Consider the following 22,014-nt stretch of genomic DNA (forward strand, 5'->3'; position numbering starts at 1 on the left):
CTGGTCCCTCTGGTGGTCCCCCTGGCAGTTTCATAAATATGGGGCCACCGAATGTAATAACGTCGCTAAAGCTGTTATCATGCAGGCAAAGAAATGTGAATAAACAAATTAAATGTCTCAGTATGATGTTGAATTACCTGATATTCCATGATCGAAAATGTCATTCTATCGACCAGTAATTGCTACGTTGTGCGTCTCTTCGCAATGGCGGTCGTATGCACGAAAGGAAAGACCGTGACTGCGGGCTCCGTAAGGACTAGATCGTCGGGGGCAGCGGAAGAAACGGCAATCGCATTGGCTATAATCAGCGGTCGGCAACAATACAGAACAATAATCAGCGACTCCAAGACGGCTATTAGGAATTTCACAAAGGGCTGGGTCTCCACCGAGGCGGCCAAAATCCTGAGCCACAGAGCAGAAGACTTTAGGAACGGCACAATTACACCCAAATACCTCAAATGGATCCCGGCACATATGGGAGAAGTTACCATGAGTGCCCCTCCCAACCTCAACGAGAAGGCCCACCGAGTCGCGCGAAAACTAACCCACCGCGGCCCGGCCAGTGACGGCCCAACACCCCGCAACCCCCGGGGAAGGGGGAAGGACTGCGGCGGAGGCGATGGAGAAGACGGAGGAGGCGACGACGACGACGAAGAAGAAGCGATAAAAGACGACAGGGACAGACTGGTCACGTACCACGACATACTGACACACTACACGAAACAAAGAGAAGTATACCCACAACCCCACAAACAACTCAACAGGTCTCAAGAAACAGATTGGAGAAGATTGCAAACCAGAACGTTCCGAAACCCAGTACACTTAAACAGAATAAATTCAACACAATATCCAGACGCTAGCTGCAAGCTCTGCAAACACGAACACGCAGACATGGCACACATCTTGTGGAAGTGCACACAGATCAGTTCAGTATACGTAGAGGACAACATAGAACCGGACCTTCTCGAGGAGCGATGGCTAAGCGCTCTGACTAGCTCAGAACTAAACGACCAATTATGGGCTATCCAGCGGGCCCGGGCAGCGGTGGAAAGGCTATGCCTCACCGCACACAATGCCCGGGTGGCCTGAGCCCGGGCTGGCAACCTCGCAGGTCCTTTTTCCATTAAAGTTTTTTCCGTCCGTCCGTCCGTCCGTTACGGCGATTTGCTCAGCTGGTGGCGCCGCAGACTTCTCGTTCGTTCGAAGGTAATTTTCTAAAACACAAAATCTTTAGCCCTGGTAAACACGTTAGTTAATCTATTTCAAAATTTGCCAATTCGGTGCGTTCTAAAGTATTCATTAAGCCCATTATAATGATCATACACCTTTATCACATAAGAGAAACGTACCTCCCATCTCAGGTACATCGGGTACCATACATATATAAAGAAAAACGATCTTTTGGGAGGGAATCTTTGGGGAAAGTTCTTGATCCGGAGCTTCTGATTAAATATTTTTCCTCTCGCACAGACAAAGTGACTGTGATCCCTTTATTTAAGCTAGTGTCAGCATTCCTCTAATACACGCTAATCAGCGAAATACCAAATATCGGAACGTTTCAATGGCAGGCTGCAATGTATGCGACATATTAGCATACTAACCTTGAAGTTCTCCGCGATTCTTCCCTTGTTTGAACTTTTTGGGATGCTGATGAGACCGCGTTCGATTGGATAGCGGATAAGCACCTGCGAAAGCATGAAGAGAGCCCGTTATTGCACGTAGTTGCGCATTTAAGCGTCACAGCGGCATCAAAATCCAAGGAAAAAGGGGCAGTTTATGAGTTCTGAGAGGTCCAATCAATGCCATGCTGTCTCCACAAACCTGAGCCGCCGTAACGCCATGCTTTTTGGCGATCGCCTTCACCGTCTCGTCTTCCATCAAAGTCTTCTCCCCTTTGGGTGCCCTGTAAGAATGCATCTTGTTAATTCATCGCCAATGAATGCAGGAAGCGTAAATCAATAAGCCCGGAACTAAAGTGAAGGCCAATAGCGTAGCGAATGAGCAAGGAGTCGTACTATGCAATAATTAAGGGAATGAAAAAAAAAACAGATGGGTTATGCTGTTTCTTAAACAGCGCTGAATCCTATAGAGCAGAGCATGTTCTGCTCAATGATTTAGCGCGCTTTAAGGAATAAAAGTTCACGGTTAGCGACTGCGCCAGTGAGCAGCGCTGAAGTATGTGTATGCCACACAGTTACATATGACCAGGTTTCTGAAAGTAAAAATATGGAAGTACGATTGTAAGCTCTGAGAAGCATGATCACTATAACGTAAAGATATTTCAAACTTTTCCATTTCATTTCTGCAATCAGGTCTCCATAATTGGTTCCAAATTTTTCGGGCCACACCCACTGCGTTTGTCCGTCACGCGAATTCGGGAAAACAGCCAAAACTCTTCATCTAATATGACGTGCACACACTGATTATGCGTGATTTGAGAAAAAAAAATACATGTTTCCGATTCTACGCCTTTGTTTCCGCTGTCAGCCCACCACTATTGGTCAGAAGTTCGCGGGTTGCGCCCATTTCGCCTGTCCGTAAGGCGACGGTACAAAACTGCGAAAACGCACACGTCAAAGTGACGTCTACGCTTTAAAGATGCATTAATATGGCGAACAAAACGAAGAAAAAAAAAAGCTGGACAAGGTGCCTGCCCGCCGATCGCTATGAAACTGGCTACTCAGAGATGCCGGGAATAGTGGGTTTATATGCGTATAATAAAAAAAAAAAAATTGCGTGTCAGAATGACGTCATCGTTCTGTCAATTTTTATTTGCTGAGGATCCGTTTAAAAACCATTTTTATCCTTCCGTTGCACGCCGCCACGACTTTCTACCGGCCAGCGAAAGCTTAGCAATGAGAAACGGGGAATTGCCGACGCCGGCACTAGCCTCCTCATCCAGCTATCTACTTCCACTGCGCTATAGCCCGGTCCCATCAAGATCTTCTGCACTTCTGTATACTCCTCGCTTCTTGTCAATCAGTTAGACAAAAAAAAAAATCCTAGGACAACTCAACAGTTATGAGTTGTGAATGCAAAAGGATTAATGTCCAATTAAATGGCACTGAGTGGTCCATCGAGTTATAAAGTCGTCGCGTTCAAGCGAGCGCATTGAAACGCTCGGCGCGTTTCGATTAGACCTTACAGAGGCGCAGCCAAAACACAAACGAGAGCTTGCGTGGTCAAGGAAGGCGGGCATAGTACAGGCTTCCGAGAGCAAGAGTGAGGGTGACATGGCGTCGCGACAATGCCCTCTCCCCTCACGTAACCCCTGGCGTGCCAGCGCGGCAGCAGGTGTACCCTTTCGGCCGCTCTGCTCTATCAAGAAGCGCTTGCGACGTGGCGTCCCAGCCAATAAAAAATTAAGTGCCATTTCCCTCCGACACATGACAGATGCCAGCTTTTTCGCTCAATGGGCCATTTGACGCTTTCGCATCATAACTGTGAAAGAAGGCAATGCTATTCGCTTTGAAAGCTGGTCTATAAACGAGGAAAACGCTTCATTGGCCTGTGAAAACAACGTTACAGGTCACCGCCCCAGGCTTGCGTAGGTGGTTACGTAAATCTGACGGCAGGAGGTCGGAATAAAAACATTTGAATAGCATTAATGTTATCGGGTCCCGGGTGAAAAGTAATGCTTACATAAACGCGTCAGCACCTCTTGCAAAGACATGACCAACTGCGATTCCCCATCGAGACGTTGGTAAATTTCCTTTAGTGGTACACTGACCTATGCCCGCACCATTCATTACGCATAAATTACCAGAACTGTGCAAGTGCTTCCACTAGAAACAGCTCTACGCTAATATGATAGCTGCTTTTCGTGACTTTCCTCTTCACACCTCAGCTGTGCGAGATATCCCGCGCTACGCCCACGCGGCGGGATACCGACACAAAACACTGATAATGAAACAAAGAAGCTAGGCCCCCAGTGTCCTTAAGCAACAGCATTATCAGGAACGGCTCACCCGCGTCTAGCTTTCATTGCACTTCCTCCAGGATTGCGAAAGCACATATCGTGTGTTGGGATGAGGATCGGCTTCCCAAGTGACCACATTTGATTACAGTCCCCGAGATGAGCTCGCGTTAATATTATCCTTCCAGATCCGGCCAACTTTAGTCGGCGACACAGCACCCAGCCATGTCAAACCACGGCAAAGTAGGTCCCTTAAACGTCAGAGTGAAGACATGTGGATAATATTATAATTAATATTACCAGAAGGAAGGAGAGTTGTTTAAATTGTGCAATGGATGCAACAGACAACCTGCAGCCCAATAAGGCGACTGAATGTGTGCCAAGGCAAGGGAGACGCAGCTGCGGCTGATGAAATATTAGCTGTGCGACGATATTGGAACATTTTCGGACATGGAGCTGGGCTTGGCCAGCACCAGACGGGAGCATCTTGCAGTAAGACGACAAGGACATTAATGATGATAATGTATAAACGAATTCTATTATATTAAAAAGTAACGTCCAAATAGGCAGTGCTGAACATGATGATTCTCAAGTTTTAAGTGCCAAAAGCACAGCCCGACTATGAGGCACGCCGTAGTGAACACCGCGGATTAATTCTGATCTGCCATTCTTTAACGTGCGCTTAAGTCTAAGCACACGAGAGTTTTGGCATTCCGGCGCCATCTGAATGCCACCATCACGATCGGCACTGAAACCTCTCAGGAGCGCCATGCCATAGCCGCTGGGCTATCCAGGCAGATTAAAATACATTACCTTTGTGTAGTTCTGCCGTTTTAACTAATGGACGATATAGAGAGAGATGTTCTTGACTTTGCGAGATATTGTTGGCAAAAGGCGTCCTTGGTAAAGCGGCACACAGAAATAAATGGTAAATCCTAAGCGATAATATTGCAGGACTCGTTTTAATCTGGAAACGTCGCTCACGTTTCCGTTTTCCAAGTGCAACCCAATTTTATTCGAACTAGAATGCACGATCCGAACGCGCGTAAAGTTCGCTTATTTGCCGATTTTCTGTTACGCGACAAAATGGGGCGCTTTTCAAACTCTGTATACTCTAGAATCAAATAAGCACTGTAGACTATGTCCAAGAGTGGAACTGATGCTGCATATGAAAAAGAGGACCTACAAGTTGAATATATGCGACTATATAGGCGGCGCGATTTCAGTGACGCTAGAAAACCCCGTGACCTTTCATGATGGATGTACACGTCATAGATGCTCAAAAGGCAATCACGGATACGACAACTGTGGTGCCTACAATTGGAGAAAGATGAACAACACACTCAAACAAAGAGAAAGAAGTATTACAATAACGCATACCAAGGCCGGTCAGGTGAACCCAGCGGGCTGTACGCAGTAGTTTTGATTTGAAAGTCTGCACACAGGGCAATGAGCTTCTTCTGCGGCAGGTAAGGATGGCACTCGACCTGCGCCGTGAAAAAACACGTGAGAGCTAGTGAGTAACATTGCGATGCCCGCGACTTTACTGGCGTTTATTCGCAGGCAAATTAAGCTCAATGTCACGGTGACAGCGTCACCAATTCACCACGCATTTGTGTTCCTGCACTCTGCCCCCATCGAGATGCGGGTGCCGCGGACGGAAATCGAACCCGCGACCTCTTGCCCAGCGCCAGAACGTTATAGCCATTGAGACATCACGGCACGGTTCCCGTCGCCTTTCATACAGCTGTGTCGATCAATGCACAGTTACGTTAAGCCAGAATGTCATCGACCCGTCACGTCATGCACTACTGCAGTGGCGCTGACGCGATAGCAGACAAGTAATTTGAAGTAATTTCAACTCACTGACCCTATGATCTTGAACACCGGACTGTCACGGAATGCAGCTACCTCACCGAACGGATTTTGGACGTGTCGCTACCGGCAACGCTTTACATGATGACGAAAATTCGCAGAAAATATGCTGCTGAAGGTGGCCGGATTTGACCTGACAGACTAGCTAACGCAATAACATAGCGTGAAACATAGAGGCACGGCTACTATTTTGTTCGTGAACTATCCCTGGACGATGCACGTTATTAGTACGGCCCCACTAAAATATGCCTGTATATTAGCACACAAACATGGCGGCCTGGCTGCTTTTTTACAGCTAAGCTGCTAAGGGGATTTGCGCAGCCGTTTTCATGTTTTCATGCGGCGATGAAGGCCGGCGTGCGACGGCCTGGTCGATATCAATCAGCAACGTAACGTCCGTCGAGGTCCCAAATTTTTTTATAAGCGTAATTATAATTTCTTATCAAATAGATGCAACCTTCCGTAGGTCTTCTGCGAATTGATATCTTTGTGCGAGTTTTCTTCTTTTTTCTTCTTTTTATTTTTTAGTCAGTACTCAAATTTTGGTCTCTAACGTCGTGTCTTACCGACTCCACTTATAGAGGTCTTCCTGGAGTTATGTACATCTGCGCTGATATGAGAGCAGTCGTTATCGCAGTCTGTCTGGCAGGAGTGACCGTATGACAGGGCTGTCGGTTAGATCGCGCCCGCGGCGGCGGTGATGAATCATCACAAAAAGCACTAGCCCGAAACCTACAGTGTTTCTGAAGGGTGTGAAATCTTCAGTATACAGTTTCGACGTCTTTACCGTGTCAGTACCTCAGATTGGCATACGCCAACGAACTTTTTATTATTCGCTCTTGTGCTATCACATTTTAACCATAAGCTTGCCTGGTTAATCACTGGCTTTATCTGGCACGACTTGACGAGGCGAGTTATTTGTTCCGAGTTGAAGTTGGACACGCCGATGGAGCGCACCAAGCCGTTCCTCTTGCATTCTTCCATGCCCTGGAGACAAAACGACGGGTTTTGGCTTATGTATGATCTGGCTTTGCAAGCTTAAGACTTTTTTTAAACATTCACACACAAAACGTGCTCTGTTCGCAGCATATTATGCAAAATATCGAAGCGGTCTATGTATGGTGCCAATATGCACACATACACTGCTTCGATTTCGGTATTAGCAGCCTTATACAGTGCTGTCCGGACAGGCCGCCATTGGAATCTGAACCTGGCAACGTTTAACGTTAGAACGCTATCTAGTGAGGCGAGTCTAGCAGTGTTATTGGAGGAATTAAAGGGTAGTAAATGGGATATAATAGGGCTCAGTGAGGTTAGGAGGACAAAAGAAGCATATACAGTGCTAAAAAGCGGGCATGTACTGTGTTACCGGGGCTTAGCGGAGAGACGAGAACTAGGAGTCGGATTCCTGATTAATAAGGAAATAGCTGGTAACATACAGGAATTCTATAGCATTAACGAGAGGGTGGCATGTCTTGTTGTGAAACTTAATAAGAGTTACAAAATGAAGGTTGTACAGGTCTACGCTCCTACATCTAGTCATGATGACCAGGAAGTCGAAAGCATTTATGAAGACGTAGAATCGGCGATGAGTAAAGTCAAAACAAAATACACTATACTGATGGGCGACTTCAATGCCAGGGTAGGCAAGAAGCAGGCTGGAGACAAGTCAGTGGGGGAATATGGCATAGGCTCTAGGAATAGCAGAGGAGAATTATTAGTAGAGTTTGCAGAACAGAATAATATGCGGATAATGAATACCTTTTTCCGCAAGCGGGTTAGCCGAAAGTGGACGTGGAGGAGCCCGAATGGTGAGACTAGAAATGAAATCGACTTCATACTCTGCGCGAACCCTGGCATCATTCAAGATGTAGACGTGCTCGGCAAGGTACGCTGCAGTGACCACAGGATGGTAAGAACTCGAATTAGCCTAGACTTGAGGAGGGAACGAAAGAAACTGGTACACAAGAAGCCAATCAATGAGTTAGCGGTAAGAGGAAAACTAGAGGAATTCCGGATCAAACTACAGAACAGGTATTCGGCTTTAACTCAGGAAGAGGACCTTAGTGTTGAAGCAATGAACGACAACCTCATGGGCATCATTAAGGAGTGCGCAATAGAAGTCGGTGGTAAGGCCGTTAGACAGGAAACCAGTAAGCTATCGCAGGAGACGAAAGATCTGATCAAGAAACGCCAATGTATGAAAGCCTCTAATCCTACAGCTAGAATAGAACTGGCAGAACTTTCTAAGTTAATCAACAAGCGTAAGACAGCTGACATCAGGAACTATAATATGGATAGAATTGAACAGGCTCTCAGGAACGGAGGAAGCCTAAAAACAGTGAAGAAGAAACTAAGAATAGGCAAGAATCAGATGTGTGCGTTAAGAGACAAAGCCGGCAATATCGTTACTAATATGGATGAGATAGTTCAAGTGGCTGAGGAGTTCTATAGAGATTTATACAGTACCAGTGGCACCCACGACGATAGTGGAAGAGAGAATAGCCTAGAGGAATTCGAAATCTCACAGGTAACGCCAGAAGAAGTAAAGAAAGCCTTAGGAGCTATGCAAAGGGGGAAGGCAGCTGGGGAGGATCAGGTAACAGCAGATTTGTTGAAGGATGGTGGTCAGATTGTTCTAGAGAAACTGGCCACCCTGTATACGCAATGCCTCATAATCTCGAGCGTACCGGAATCTTGGAAGAACGCTAACATAATCCTAATCCATAAGAAAGGGGACGCCAAAGACTTGAAAAATTATAGACCGATCAGCTTACTGTCCGTTGCCTACAAAGTATTTACTAAGGTAATCGCAAATAGAATCAGGAACACCTTAGACTTCTGTCAACCAAAGGACCAGGCAGGATTCCGTAAAGGCTACTCAACAATAGACCATATTCACACTATCAATCAAGTGATAGAGAAATGTGCAGAATATAACCAACCCTTATATATAGCTTTCATTGATTACGAGAAAGCGTTTGATTCAGTCGAAACCTCAGCAGTCATGGAGGCATTACGGAATCAGGGTGTAGATGAGCCATATGTAAAAATACTGGAAGATATCTATAGCGGCTCCACAGCCACCGTAGTCCTCCACAAAGAAAGCAACAAAATCCCTATAAAGAAAGGCGTCAGACAGGGAGATACGATATCTCCAATGCTATTCACAGCATGTTTACAGGAGGTATTCAGAGGCCTGGAGTGGGAAGAATTGGGGATAAAAGTTGATGGAGAATACCTTAGCAACTTGCGATTCGCTGATGATATTGCCTTGCTTAGTAACTCAGGAGACCAATTGCAATGCATGCTCACTGACCTGGAGAGGCAAAGCAGAAGGGTGGGTCTGAAAATTAATCTGCAGAAAACTAAAGTACTGTTTAACAGTCTCGGAAGAGAACAGCAGTTTACGATAGGTAGCGAAACACTGGAAGTGGTAAGGGAATACATCTACTTAGGGCAGGTAGTGACCACGGATCCGGATCATGAGACTGAAATAACCAGAAGAATAAGAATGGGTTGGGGTGCGTTTGGCAGGCATTCTCAAATCATGAACAGTAGGTTGCCACTATCCCTCAAAAGGAAAGTGTACAACAGCTGTGTGTTACCAGTACTCACATATGGGGCAGAAACCTGGAGGCTTACGAAAAGGGTTCTGCTGAAATTGAGGACGACGCAACGAGCTATGGAAAGAAGAATGATGGGTGTAACGCTAAGGGATAAGAAAAGAGCAGATTGGGTGAGGCAACAAACGCGGGTAAACGACATCTTAGTTGAAATCAAGAAAAAGAAATGGGCATGGGCCGGACATGTAATGAGGAGGGAAGAGAACCGATGGTCACTAAGAGCTACGGACTGGATTCCAAGGGAAGGGAAGCGTAGCAGGGGGCGGCAGAAAGTTAGGTGGGCAGATGACATTAAGACGTTTGCAGGGACAACATGGCCACAATTAGTACATGACCGGGGTATTTGGAGAAGTATGGGAGAGGCCTTTGCCCTGCAGTGGGCGTAACTAGGCTGATGATGATGATGATGATGACAGTGCTGTCATTATCCCGCAGTTTAATAGTGCAGCAAATTGGAGGCTTTTATTGCAATGCGAGAAACCATCTGAAAGAGGCTAATAAACTGATCAATTGCATTCTGCGCTTTAGCAAACTGGCGCTGCCCAGGGAATGTTGGTGAAAAATAGCCTTCAGCGCCGTAAGTGAGGAAGCGCCGAAACCTTTAGTCGCCCAAACGAATGCCCGCCCGCAGGGAGCACGTAGTTTTTACGTTTTACGAAATTGTAACCTAAGGGAGGTTGGCCTATCTTTTTCTTTTTTCGTTTGTCTCAGTGCGAATATTCTAAACAGGGAAGAGGCTACGATCATTCAGAATGAACTTGTGAAAAACCCCTTAGCAGGTTTTCTTTCTTATTTTTTTTCAGAAAACTTCATAAGAGCCATGCACCAGCAGCTGAAAGCGTATATAGCGGTTATCCTGTTCTGGTACAGTGTCAGAACAATCGACTCACTGTAAAAGCTCCTTGATGCAAAATAACTCGAAAGGGGCGTGGATTGATTACAGTCAATATTTTTATAGTTTGAGGAAACGACAGCTGACAACGGCGGTTCAGGGTTTAAGCGCAACACATTTTACGAGTGAAACTAAGCTATAAACGCCCTCGGACTTCAAGTAAGCGATCACTTGTTCCATTCCTACATATTGCAGACGCAAATAGTGACAGTTACTTCGTAAGCAGAGTGACGTTGATTTCATTGCAGCCACTCATAGTGTCTACGGCAAAGGAATTGAAAACTCGTTCCCGTTCGCGACACGGAGACTTGCCGCACGCTGCTTGAAGTTCGCAGATCGCCGGCAGATGGCGGTCTTGCTGAAGAATGGCAAGATCTGCCTGCCACACAGAGGATCACCCCTCTATGACCTCCCTGCGATATCTCCCTGTGACACAGCGACATGGCAATTCAGCGATAGGCTCTGGCGTCACCGGCAGCCTCCCGGCCTCACCCTCACCGCAACTGATTGCTCGCCCCCAATATCGTCGCTATATATGCCTTTTTTTTCCGATTTACTTCAAATCTGTAGCTGTCGGCCGCTTCGGAATGAACCGCCGACGTCCCCAAGCAGCAATGTTATGTTACCCTTGTTGCCGCTTCATCCTCTCCTCACTATAATTTCGCACGAAGACGAAAACATCCCGATATTTACGACGCCGGCAGCTGCGGTGCGAGCATGGCCGAGCCCATTCACAGTGCGCCGTCGGCAGTCATGCACTGCAGCTGAGTTTGCCTTTTAGCGATGCTCTCGTCGGTGCTGAACGTTTCACTGTGGACATCGCCTTTAACAACAAGAACATTACCCGTCACTTTACTCTAGCGCACATCATTTTGCCTGGAATAGAAGCTGCATAACCGACGTTGGTGTCGCCAGTCGCGGCGACGCATCGGTACAGTGCCGATGCGCCATTTCTGCAGTAAACGCGAAGTGTTCACCGTTTATGCTTGCTGTGAGATTGTATAATCAGCATTGTCATTTACTTCCTTTTCGTGTTACCACCAGGCACCGTGAGAGACATCACGCACCGCTGAAAACCCAGTGGGCATTTATACGCTACGGCTGGCACTAATATTACTCATCCCACGCTCCCACGAAGAAATGCCGGCTGTAAGTATGCTTGTGCTAAGGAAACCTATAAACTTTTGGATCTATAGAAACATTCCCATTCTCACTATCAATAAAATAATATGCACACGGACATTTTCCCAGAGAAGCTTTAGAAATAGTTGAAACGGCGAGCGATCACGCCTGCCTGAGTCTAACGTCGCTGTCGCTCATGCTCGTAGTTATCAGGAAAAATAGTGAAGTGATGGGGCTACGTTATGGTTTTCTAGTGGCGATTAACTACGCAGGAATAACGACGACCTCCAAGTTTTTTTTTTCACTGTTCTTGCACGTCCCCCGCGGTGCCACCGCTGGACTATTTCTTCTGTTTGTATGACTTAGCAATGCGTGTGATGTCCTCAAGGGGACGCTACGTGTGAGCTCGAAACTACCAGCACTGGTTCTCCATTACACCTTATTTCTTCTAACACCAAAATGTGCAAATAATGATTGGATATCGGTGACAACAAAAATGGTTCAAAGTGATGATGATGATGACGTTTGTTGGCGTCCTATATGCTACGGGGCGGAGACAAATAGTCCCATAGCCTGCTTGATTTAATCAGGTTTTACTACACCTATCGCTATCTAGCCTTTTGTCTACCTGATTCCAATTTTAGCTTTAGTATTTAAAACCTCTATCCCTATACCGTCCAATTACCTACATTTGAATAACTCCAGTACTATCAATAATTTTCCTGCTTTTGTTCCACCAATAATATCGTCTCTTACTTATCTCAACTGCTGACCAGTTCATCCTTCCATGTTCTTTGAATGACAGCGCTTCCGCAAGGGGGACACACTACAGGCATCGCTGTGCCAATATCTTGGCATCACATTACGATGTGCGGAGTCCCTCCAGGGCTTTCTTTGCAGCCCATACACTCCTCCTCCTGTGGTACATATTTGCTGCGACATGCGTTTCTCCTCAGGCAGCAAACTCAGGCCTCAAATAGCACGGCACTAAATTTTCGGTTACCGTGCAAATTTTCTCTGCTGATTTCTTTCTTGCCGTTTTTCTAAAGAGCCAGGGTATTTCGTGTTTCCATCCTTTTCCAATTTACCGTCTCTGCTTTTCTCACTTTTTCTTTTTTTTATGGCTCCTGGTTGTATATTTACACTTTCAATTACCCTGTACGCTTTTGAGGTGCAGATATTTGCGTACTTTAGCCAGCCATTTCTTTTCCTCCATGTTCGTTAGTCTTTCTTCAAATCTAATCTTGCTCAGCGCATCTTTGGATTCAAAAGAAGCCCAGCCAATGTGACGTTGGACATTGGTAAACTACATTTGTAGTTTTACCGTGGGCCCCCAAAAGCATTCGGCCTACCACCCTCTGGTTAATCTCCAACTCTGGCAACATTTCTGATTTACAGCACAGAATTGCATTTGCAAACGTCAGCGCTGGCACCTTTACAGTTTTTCAATTTCCTCGCGCCACCTCGTATTTATTGTAGCCCCAAACTAGTACTCTATCTTTCGTTATTGCTGTATTCCGCCACCGTTTCATTTTTGGGTTATCTTGGTGGTCATTTGAGAAGTATTTGCTTCATTTACGCATACGTCCGGGTTAAGTACACTTGGTCAACCAAACAGGCTCTCCGCTCCTATTCCTGGCTCGTGCGCCCAGAGGCGCAGTTGGGAACCCTCTCCTCTTATACTTATATCTTTCTGCAGCACGATGGTGTGCTCTTTCCGGTGTTCATAGCGCACGCGGCATACATGCTTTATTGTTCGTTCAATTAAATTACTTAAATTTTTTCCGACGCTAGTCATTTTGAGGATTTCAATAAACCTTCTCACTGTACCAGCTCCAAAAAATGTGCGATAAGTGTTGCTGCATGCATTTGGCTTCCACAAAATTACTGCTAGCATTACGGTTTCCCCAATGCGAGCACACTGATGGAGAGCAAACAGCGGATAAGGATACAAAAGTGATTTGTCTCCGAGTTCAGCGTAAGAATGAACAAGAAATGTCGGTTCTACAATCCAAGGGGACATAGTTATATTTCTTCCAAAGCTTATTTCACTGATTTAGGTATGCTAGCGCCAAGGTTCGTATGGCATGGCTACGCACGCATCACTGCCCACTGACTTCCCATCATTTCGAACTGCATAGTATCTTCAGAATCAGAAGCAGATTGTATTATATTAGTTCGGAAACCAGTTATTTTTCGGGTTAACCAGTTTCACAACCTCTTCTCGTAAGGCGGAAGAGGAAGTTTTTGATTGAAACCGGTCGGTCGAACCACTGCATGTATTATGTCAAAGCTCAGGTTAAAAGAAAACAAGCGTACCTCCCAGGTCTCCAGGTAATCAATGTCGGCCAGCTGGATGTCGCCATTTTGGTCTTTTGGGAACAGGTCGCCACCCTCCTGAACATTGTGAGGCGATAACAACAGAACGTGACAGGTGCAAAATTAAAATACAGCAGAATTTCTGTAAAACGTTTCTTGCCTTGTATTTGCCCTCGCTTACCTTGTACGCGTAAGGCCAGTGAATCAAGTAGAGGTCGAGATAATCAACTCCTAGCGCCCGCAAACTCATCTTGCAGCACTCCACAACTTTTTGTTTACTATGAAAGGAGTTCCAGCACTGAAAAAAAATAATGTAAACGCTTCACATTACACCTTCTCTATGTTATGACTGACAAGAAGTAAGGCCTAATTAAAAGAGGTGTTGGCTGTCGTACTGCTGAAAGAAACACCTAATGACTAACGCGAGGCGTCACCCGTCGCGGTGGCCCATTACCTACAGCATTCTACTTTGAGCACGAGATCGCGGGTCCGACTTCCGGCCGCGGTGGCCGCATTTCGACGACGGCAGAAATGAAAAAAAAAAAAGAAAGGCTTGTGTGCCGTGTTTTGGACGAAGATTAAGGAAGCCAGGTGGTCGCCGCCCTTCACAACCCAGTGTGCAGTTTAGCGACGTTATACCATATAATTTCATTTAATACCAGACACAGCCAAAGCGATCCGCAACCCACGAACGCATGAAAAAACGCACGTTGACGTATAGACGCTCCTTCTCGACTCCCCCATGTGAACATCCTTCCGTGTTGTGTAGTCATTGCGTTACATTAAAGCTCGTTAGAGATTCCATTGCTGTATCAGCACAAATGAGGCCGTCTGCTATACATTGCGCCTACGATGAGAAACTCGGCGACCCCCTAGAGGACGACCAGGAATGTGGTCAAGGCATACGGCCATCAGACGAACGTCAGGTCATATTGGTCATATTATACGTTGTCATATGCTGTCTTCGGCACACCACAGCCAATGTACCCGCATTTTGTCAAGCATTCCGTGATGACCTCATAAAGGCGTACCATAATTAAGAGACACCAATTATTTATCTGGTAGTGCGGCACCATAATACAATATAACATTGTAGTGAACCTTTATCACGACGCGGACACCTTATTTGTGTCCTAGGTTTGTGTCCCTTATTGGTTTCTTTGTCACCACGTAGCAATGCGGGCCTAAATACAAGATGAACAGATGTATTGGAAAAACTATAAATATAAACAATGTGTGGATAAATGGGACTATTTATACAAAATAATTTCGCACTGCTGCGAAAAATTGACATGAATGCAGAAATTGTAATTGTCATGCAAGTCATACAGTGATACAGTAATTTGTCAAAATTGTTACACAGGAACAGGAAAACAATATGCAGAAACATGAATCACTTTTCATTTACGGGTAACATTCACAGAAATACAAAACTAAACAAGTCACTGTGCAATTACAGCTTAGAATGCGTGTACATCAGAACAAAACACAAAGAAAAGCAATAAGCATTCACGTGAATGCCAATATAAGTCGCAAGTTTGGGCACCTAATTGAAATGATAATAAGTATGGCGATTAAAGAAGAGAGTTAAGTAGAGGTGCTGGTTCATGGCGCAGCATTTGATTCCCGTAGTTAATTCTTGACTGCGAAATATGCCAAGTTTCTCTGTGACGTGTACTGAAACTGCTTGTATCTAATGTTAGCCTTGACAAGTGCTCGAGAAAGTTATAGCTACCTTTTCTTTCTGATAAAAAGCGTTTTAGCAAAGTGGTTTTGAAGACCGATTTTATCGCCGCTATATTTAATTGACAAAAAACAGGATCAGTATGCGCATCGTATGAAGAGCTTGAAATTGCACGAATGGCTCTCTTTTGCTATAAATATAGAATGTTGATGTTATTGCTAGTCGTGTTGCCCCATACGAGGGGACAATAGTTAACATGAGATAAGAAATGAGAATTATGAAGTAGGAGCTTCACTCTTAATGGTAAAAGGAAGCGTAATCTTATTAGTATTCCAACAACTCGTGCAAGTTTGTTAGCAATAATGTTAACATGGTCCTTCCACAGCATATTCTCTTGGAATATGACACCTAAGCTTTTAACCGATGGTATTATGTCTATGAAAGAAGTACCTATGCTGAGATGCCCCTCAATCCTATGCCTCTTGTTTTTTGGTTGAAAAAGCACGCCTTTTGTTTTGGTAGTATTATAAGTTAATGAGTTGAATAAGCTCAACTTGTTTATTTCGGCTAGTGTATCATTAGCAACACATAGGAATTCTTCCCCGTCCTTAAAAGTTATGAATAAACTAGTGTCGTCGGCATAGCTAACAAATTGTGCGCTGGTATTTATATTAGTTATGTCATTTATGTACAGGTTAAACAATAGTGGTCCTAGTATGCTTCCTTGAGGAACTCCAGCGAACATAGGCAATATTTTTGAACAGTTCTTCCCCACGACAACCGTCTGATACCTGTACTGCAAATAACTTCTAATTAAGTTCAGGAAAGTTCCCCTAAAGCCATAAATGTCAAGTTTTGTTAGTAGAGTATTGTGATTAAGGGTGTCAAAAGCCTTCGAAAAATCAATAAAGACACCGAGAGTAACTAAATTGCCTTCAAAGCCTCGAAAATTACCTCTTTTTGCATCAGTAAAGCTATTTCTGTTGAACGACCTTTTCTAAACCCATACTGGTAATCTGTAATTACATGGTGCTTTTTACAAAAACAGGTTACTCTTGTATTAATCAACTTCTCGAGACGTTTAGAAAATATAGGCAGGATTGATATTGGCCTATAATTTGAGAGCGCGTTTCTGTCGCCAGATTTGAAAAGTGCTGTTACCTTCGCTATTTGCATGCGCCGAGGAAATATGCCATTCGCCAATGAAAGATTGTACACGTGCTCTAAGACAGGACAGATTAGGTCTACAACATGCTTAGCTGAGCGAATCTGCAAATTATCGATATCACTGCTTTTGCTATTTCGAAGGCTGAGAAACGTGCTATAGATTTCATGTGTTAGTAGGGCTTAGGAATGCACTTTCGACGGCTTTTGATTTTATGTATTCTGTGCTACGAGGATCGTAGGAACTATTCACCAGCGATACAAAGTGATTGTTAAAAGCGTCAGCCAATGCCGTGCCTGATGTCGGCTGATTATTTATGTCTAACTCTCCTGCATTCTCTGGCTGATTGTTTACACGAAGTAAACTGTTTAGTTTTTTCCAGGTGATATCGGTTCGCATTATCGTTTCTCCATTAAATAATTTCTGAAAATATTGCGCTTTTGCTGCCCTTAGATACCATTAACTTTATTCCGGAATTTTTTGAACTCTGCTAAATCTGTTGCATCCCTTGTGCCTAGGAATTACTTGAAAAGAGCATCTTTTTGTTTGATCAGTTTCAAGGTACTGTCAGTAATCCAAGGTTTCCTTGCTTTTTTGGCTTTTTTTGTTTTGCGTTTAAATGACTTTCTGTAAGCGCTCTGAAAAAAAGGATAAAAACAACTCGTACGCTTTGTCGCAATCTTTCGTTATACCCGTCTTGCCAGTTTATGCGCAATATTTCGTTGCGAAATTTCTCAAGAGTGAATGGGTTAATATCCTGAAATGTGAAGTGTTGATCTTTAGAAAGACGCGAGGGCAACACAGGTGAATTTACAAGTAGAAAGATAGGCAATTGGTCACTGACGTGAGCAGTGATGACGCCTGATGCAATGTTTTGTGTGTCAAAATTCGTAATGAAAACATCAAGTAAATTTTGGCAGTCACCTTGAATACGAGTAGGAGCAGTAATTGTATTAATGCAAGCATTTGATTCGAGTACCCGCAATGTGTCTCTGCGAAATGGGCTATCGTGTAACATGTTACCATTAATATCGCCACCCAAAACTAAACTGTAGTCGTTATCGTTAACCCAGGAAAACAGGTTGTCGATGTATTTAAGAAAATCAACCACATTCCCTCGCGGTGGGCGATATACCACAAAAAAAATGCTGCGACCATGAAGAACAGTCAAAATTTCAAAGTCAGCAGTAATTTGAGTAAATCCTTTCAACAATTCACAATGCAAGTTAGTCCTAGTAAGCAACAGAACACCGCCGCCTTTTTTATTGCACTGATTCAGATAATAAGAGACATAGTCTGATATTTGCAGTACTTCTTCGTTGCGATATCACGTTTCGCACAGCACGACAATGTCAAATAAAAAACCAAAAGAAGACAGCAATGCGTTGAGATCATCGCCCTTATTGCGTCCAGATTGCATGTTTAAATGTAAAAAGGACGTGCACTTATTTCTCTTAGAAAATATTTTACCAACGTCGGTTGGTGTGAACAGTCTTTCAGCCATGTTTAACTGCTAAAGCAAGGACGACGTCCGATGCACACTTGCAAGCGCTTACTCCATTTTCTCAAGGTCTTGAGCTGCAGATATGCGTAGTGCCCGTGACGTGTCAGTTTTCCGCGCGAAAATTTTACCATCACGAGTCCACGCGTACTTCCACTGTTTGTCTTTCTTTCGCGCAACAACTTGTCCAAGGAGCTTCTTTAGTGTTGGGCACAGGTGCTCATTTACGAAAATAGAAGCATGACCAGATTGACCGAGATTAGTGGCGGATATACGCTTTTTTCGCGCCTTTTCAATCAACCCATCACGCTTTGAACGCGAACGAAACTGAACGACAATATTCGGACAGCCACCATCTTTCCGCGGAACACGGTGACAAACATCGACGTCTGCATCACAGATAGGCTCATTGACCAGGCTGCCGAGCTTCGCTACTACAGCAGAAAAATTTTTCATTTTCAGTGAATGGCACACCTTTAATTTCAACGTTTCTGTTCCTTGAGTACTACTCCTGGGTTGTCACCTTCTCCTCAAGGCCAGACACTTGCCCTCCAAGTTTCTTACATTTGGCTGTCAAAGCAGTGTTTTCCTTTTTTTTTAAGGAAGCGTTTTCTTTTTCAATTGCAGCACACCGTGTCGTCACTACATCAAACTGGGTGCTGAAGAAATAAATAAAGTGCTTGATATCTTTGAATTCCTTTCGGAGTTCTTTTCCAATAGCGCTTCACATGTCATGCATTTCTTGCCGAATGTCTTTTAGGAACTTGGTTAGTTCAGGCATCACTTTAGTACCGGACATTTACACTACACGTTTGGCAGCAGCGACGGAGTAAGTAAGAAAAGGAAACATACAAGAATCCGCACAAACCTGTGTGTAGGACGATCAAAGTAAGTAAATATGTCGGCTCCGCCGCCACTGCTGCCAAAGTGCCGGTCAGGTAGAAGATGCAGGTCCTTCATAGCCAGGGGCAGTGCCACTCGAAGGTCAGGGGGCGCTGATTTCACTCGGAAAGCTACGTCAGCCGTAAGTGCGTATCCCACCCTACCGAAGACTGTATGATGTGGCAAAACGGGAACAATCCCGCGCAGACGCAGCCGTGAAGTCCGCAAGTGGCAGTCGACGTCGTTGCACCTCGAGGCAGGCAAAACCTGTGTGTAGGACGATCAAAGTAAGTAAACATGTCGGCTCCGCGGCCACCGCTGCCAAAGTGCCGGTCAGGTAGAAGATGCAGGTCCTTCATAGCCAGGAGCAGTGCCACTCGAAGGTCAGGGGGCGCTGATTTCACTCGGAAAGCTACGTCAGCCGTAAGTGCGTATCCCACCCTACAGAAGACTGTATGATGTGGCAAAACGGGAACAATTCCGCGCAGACGAAGCCGTGAAGTCCGCAAGTGGCAGTCGACGTCGTTGCACCTCGAGGCAGGCAAAACCTGTGTGTAGGACGATCAAAGTAAGTAAACATGTCGGCTCCGCGGCCACCGCTGCCAAAGTGCCGGTCAGGTAGAAGATGCAGGTCCTTCATAGCCAGGGGCAGCGCCATTCGAAGGTCAGGGGGCGCTGATTTCACTCGGAAAGCTACGTCAGCCGTAAGTGCGTATCCCACCCAACCGAAGACTGTATGATGTGGCAAAACGGGAACAATTCCGCGCAGACGAAGCCGTGAAGTCCGCAAGTGGCAGTCGACGTCACACAGGCAAAACCTGTGTGTAGGACGATCAAAGTAAGTAAATATGTTGGCTCCGCCACCACTGCTGCCAAAGTCTGCCAAAAAAAGAAAGAAAAGAACTGCCAGATCTGTCTAACGTACTTCCAAAATTAAAAGAAAAAAAAAAACGAGCTAGAGGGACACGTCGGACGTATCTTTAGCCACAGCCTTTCGCATAAGTTGTGTTTCTTTCCCTAGCGCTTTTATGTACCTTAGTCTCTAATAATCCTAATATATGCTTTATGTACACGTCTACCAGCTCATCTAAATGTCATGGCTCATAGCCTTACCAGAACATCAGTAAAGAATCCAGAATCTCTAATTTTGATCGCACTTTATCGGGCTGGGACGAATTGTAAATTGTGGAATAAAGCTTATTTCAGTGATCAGGTCAACTCACTTACTTGCCAAAAACAGCACTTATCGAATCAGACATCTGAAATAGTTCTAAAATAGAATGTCTCAGTGTACGACCTGAACCAATTCTTTATGAGAATGTTAACCTCACCATTAGACGAAAAAAATTCTACGGATAAAATAAAGTGATAAATATAGACGAATTCTATTTTTTTTTTCAATCAGCTCCATAATGGTTGAAACAACAAACCTTCGTTGTTTTGACATGAAATTACGTTTAGCCAGTGCCAGAACGTTAACCTCCCCATTAGACGAAAAAGAATTTTACGGATAAAATGAAGTGATAAATATAGTCGAATTCTATTTTTCTTTTTGATCAACTCCATGATTGAAAAAAAAAAAAAAAAAAAAACGTTGGCTGTTTTGACATGAAATTACGGTTTAGCCAGGGCCGTATTATTCTGCTACGCACGAAGTCGGCGGTCTTAATCCAGACCGTAGTGGGAGCAACTTTTCGGTAACAACGCGTAAAAATGCCCTCGGAATGAAAACCACTTCAGTACTTTTAAAGGACAATCACGACGCTAGATTTCCCAAGCTCGATTCCTCATGTAGCCTGTGCGTTTCAGGTGCAGCTGACTACCTGCGATTCTTTAGCAATCAAACCGGTTGTAGAGACTCCCCTCACTCCGTGCGCAAGGCTAGTACATGTAACATTCTTAAGGCGTCCCACATCATAAAGAAGACACTATACGCACGCCTCATATTAATTAACTTTATTTTTTGAGCTCCTTCGGTGAATACGGGTGAAAGCAAAGGGCACCGGCAGAATCTAGACTGTTGTATTATTTAGACCTCGTGCTACTGCCGAACGCTTCTCTGAATGAATGGGAAAATTCGATATTGTACCATGGACTAATCGCCGTGAGAAAACAAGCTTGAGCGGGTTACGATCGAGGTAAATGTAGAAGTCATATACTGGATGTTTCACGTAACTTGTGCCAAGGATTTGGAAAAGGTAGTTAGCCGCTGCTAAATGCCACCAATGACATATGGTTCGCCGTCATTTGGCGTTCCTTACAGCATATATTATATTGCGCTTAATTAGTAAATTAACTAAGATGAATTATGCTAGGCTCCTAATATTCACTTCAGGGCCAAGTGCGTTTCCTTGTGTTGTAGAGGAGATTCAGAAACGACCGATCCAATTTCTGGCGGGAACGTACATGCAGCGTGGCGATGTTTTTTTGCCGTTTAAAGAAAGGCCGCAAAATATGAAGCAAAACCACGTGACTGCGCTCCTGCGCTGTCGGATTGCAGCGCTCCCAACCGTGCGTCGAGCCTATCGCTTTATCAGGGACGACGGCGCTTCCTTTCCGTGTGCCACCGTCAAAGATGCTGACGCACTGCGAAGCCGATGCATAGAGCCGTGGCCGCTCACTTCGCCACGGTCCGCGCGCACGATTGTTTCGCACGAACCGCGATTGAGAGTGCTGCTACACAATAAATAGCACATGAGCGCCGTCACGTGGTTTTGTTTCATATTTCGCGGGCTTTCTTTAAACGCCGAAAAGATCCCCACGCAGCAGGCACGTTGCCGCAAGAAATTGGATCGGTCATTCCTGAACCCACTCTTCAACACAACGAAACGCACTTGCCCCTAAAGCTAATATTAACAATTTTGCGTAATGCATCTCAGTCAGTTAACTAATTAGGCGGAATATAAGGAATGCTCTAAGGAGCGCCACAGGACGGCAAACCATATGACGTTCGTTTCATTCAGCTGCGACTAAACACTTTTTTTAGATCCTTGGCACAAGTTACGTGAAACACTCTGTATAGCCAGCGTTTG

The 22,014-nt window shown here is 44.9% G+C and overlaps 1 protein-coding gene across 1 annotated transcript in view; it reads right to left on the reverse strand.

Annotated features, from left to right (window-relative positions):
• Positions 1-22,014, reverse strand: part of LOC126531407 (aldo-keto reductase family 1 member B1-like) — a 30,519-nt gene that overhangs the window by 881 nt on the left and 7,624 nt on the right. The window contains exons 3-8 of the mRNA XM_050178920.3: positions 13,932-14,048; positions 13,751-13,828; positions 6,662-6,778; positions 5,297-5,403; positions 1,822-1,903; positions 1,602-1,685 (exon numbers count right to left, since the gene is read on the reverse strand). Coding sequence (XP_050034877.3) covers positions 1,602-1,685; positions 1,822-1,903; positions 5,297-5,403; positions 6,662-6,778; positions 13,751-13,828; positions 13,932-14,048 — 585 coding nt within the window. The remainder of the gene's footprint in view (positions 1-1,601; positions 1,686-1,821; positions 1,904-5,296; positions 5,404-6,661; positions 6,779-13,750; positions 13,829-13,931; positions 14,049-22,014) is intronic.

The sequence above is a fragment of the Dermacentor andersoni genome, chromosome 5, assembly GCF_023375885.2.
Source record: "Dermacentor andersoni chromosome 5, qqDerAnde1_hic_scaffold, whole genome shotgun sequence".
Lineage (NCBI taxonomy): Eukaryota > Metazoa > Arthropoda > Arachnida > Ixodida > Ixodidae > Dermacentor > Dermacentor andersoni.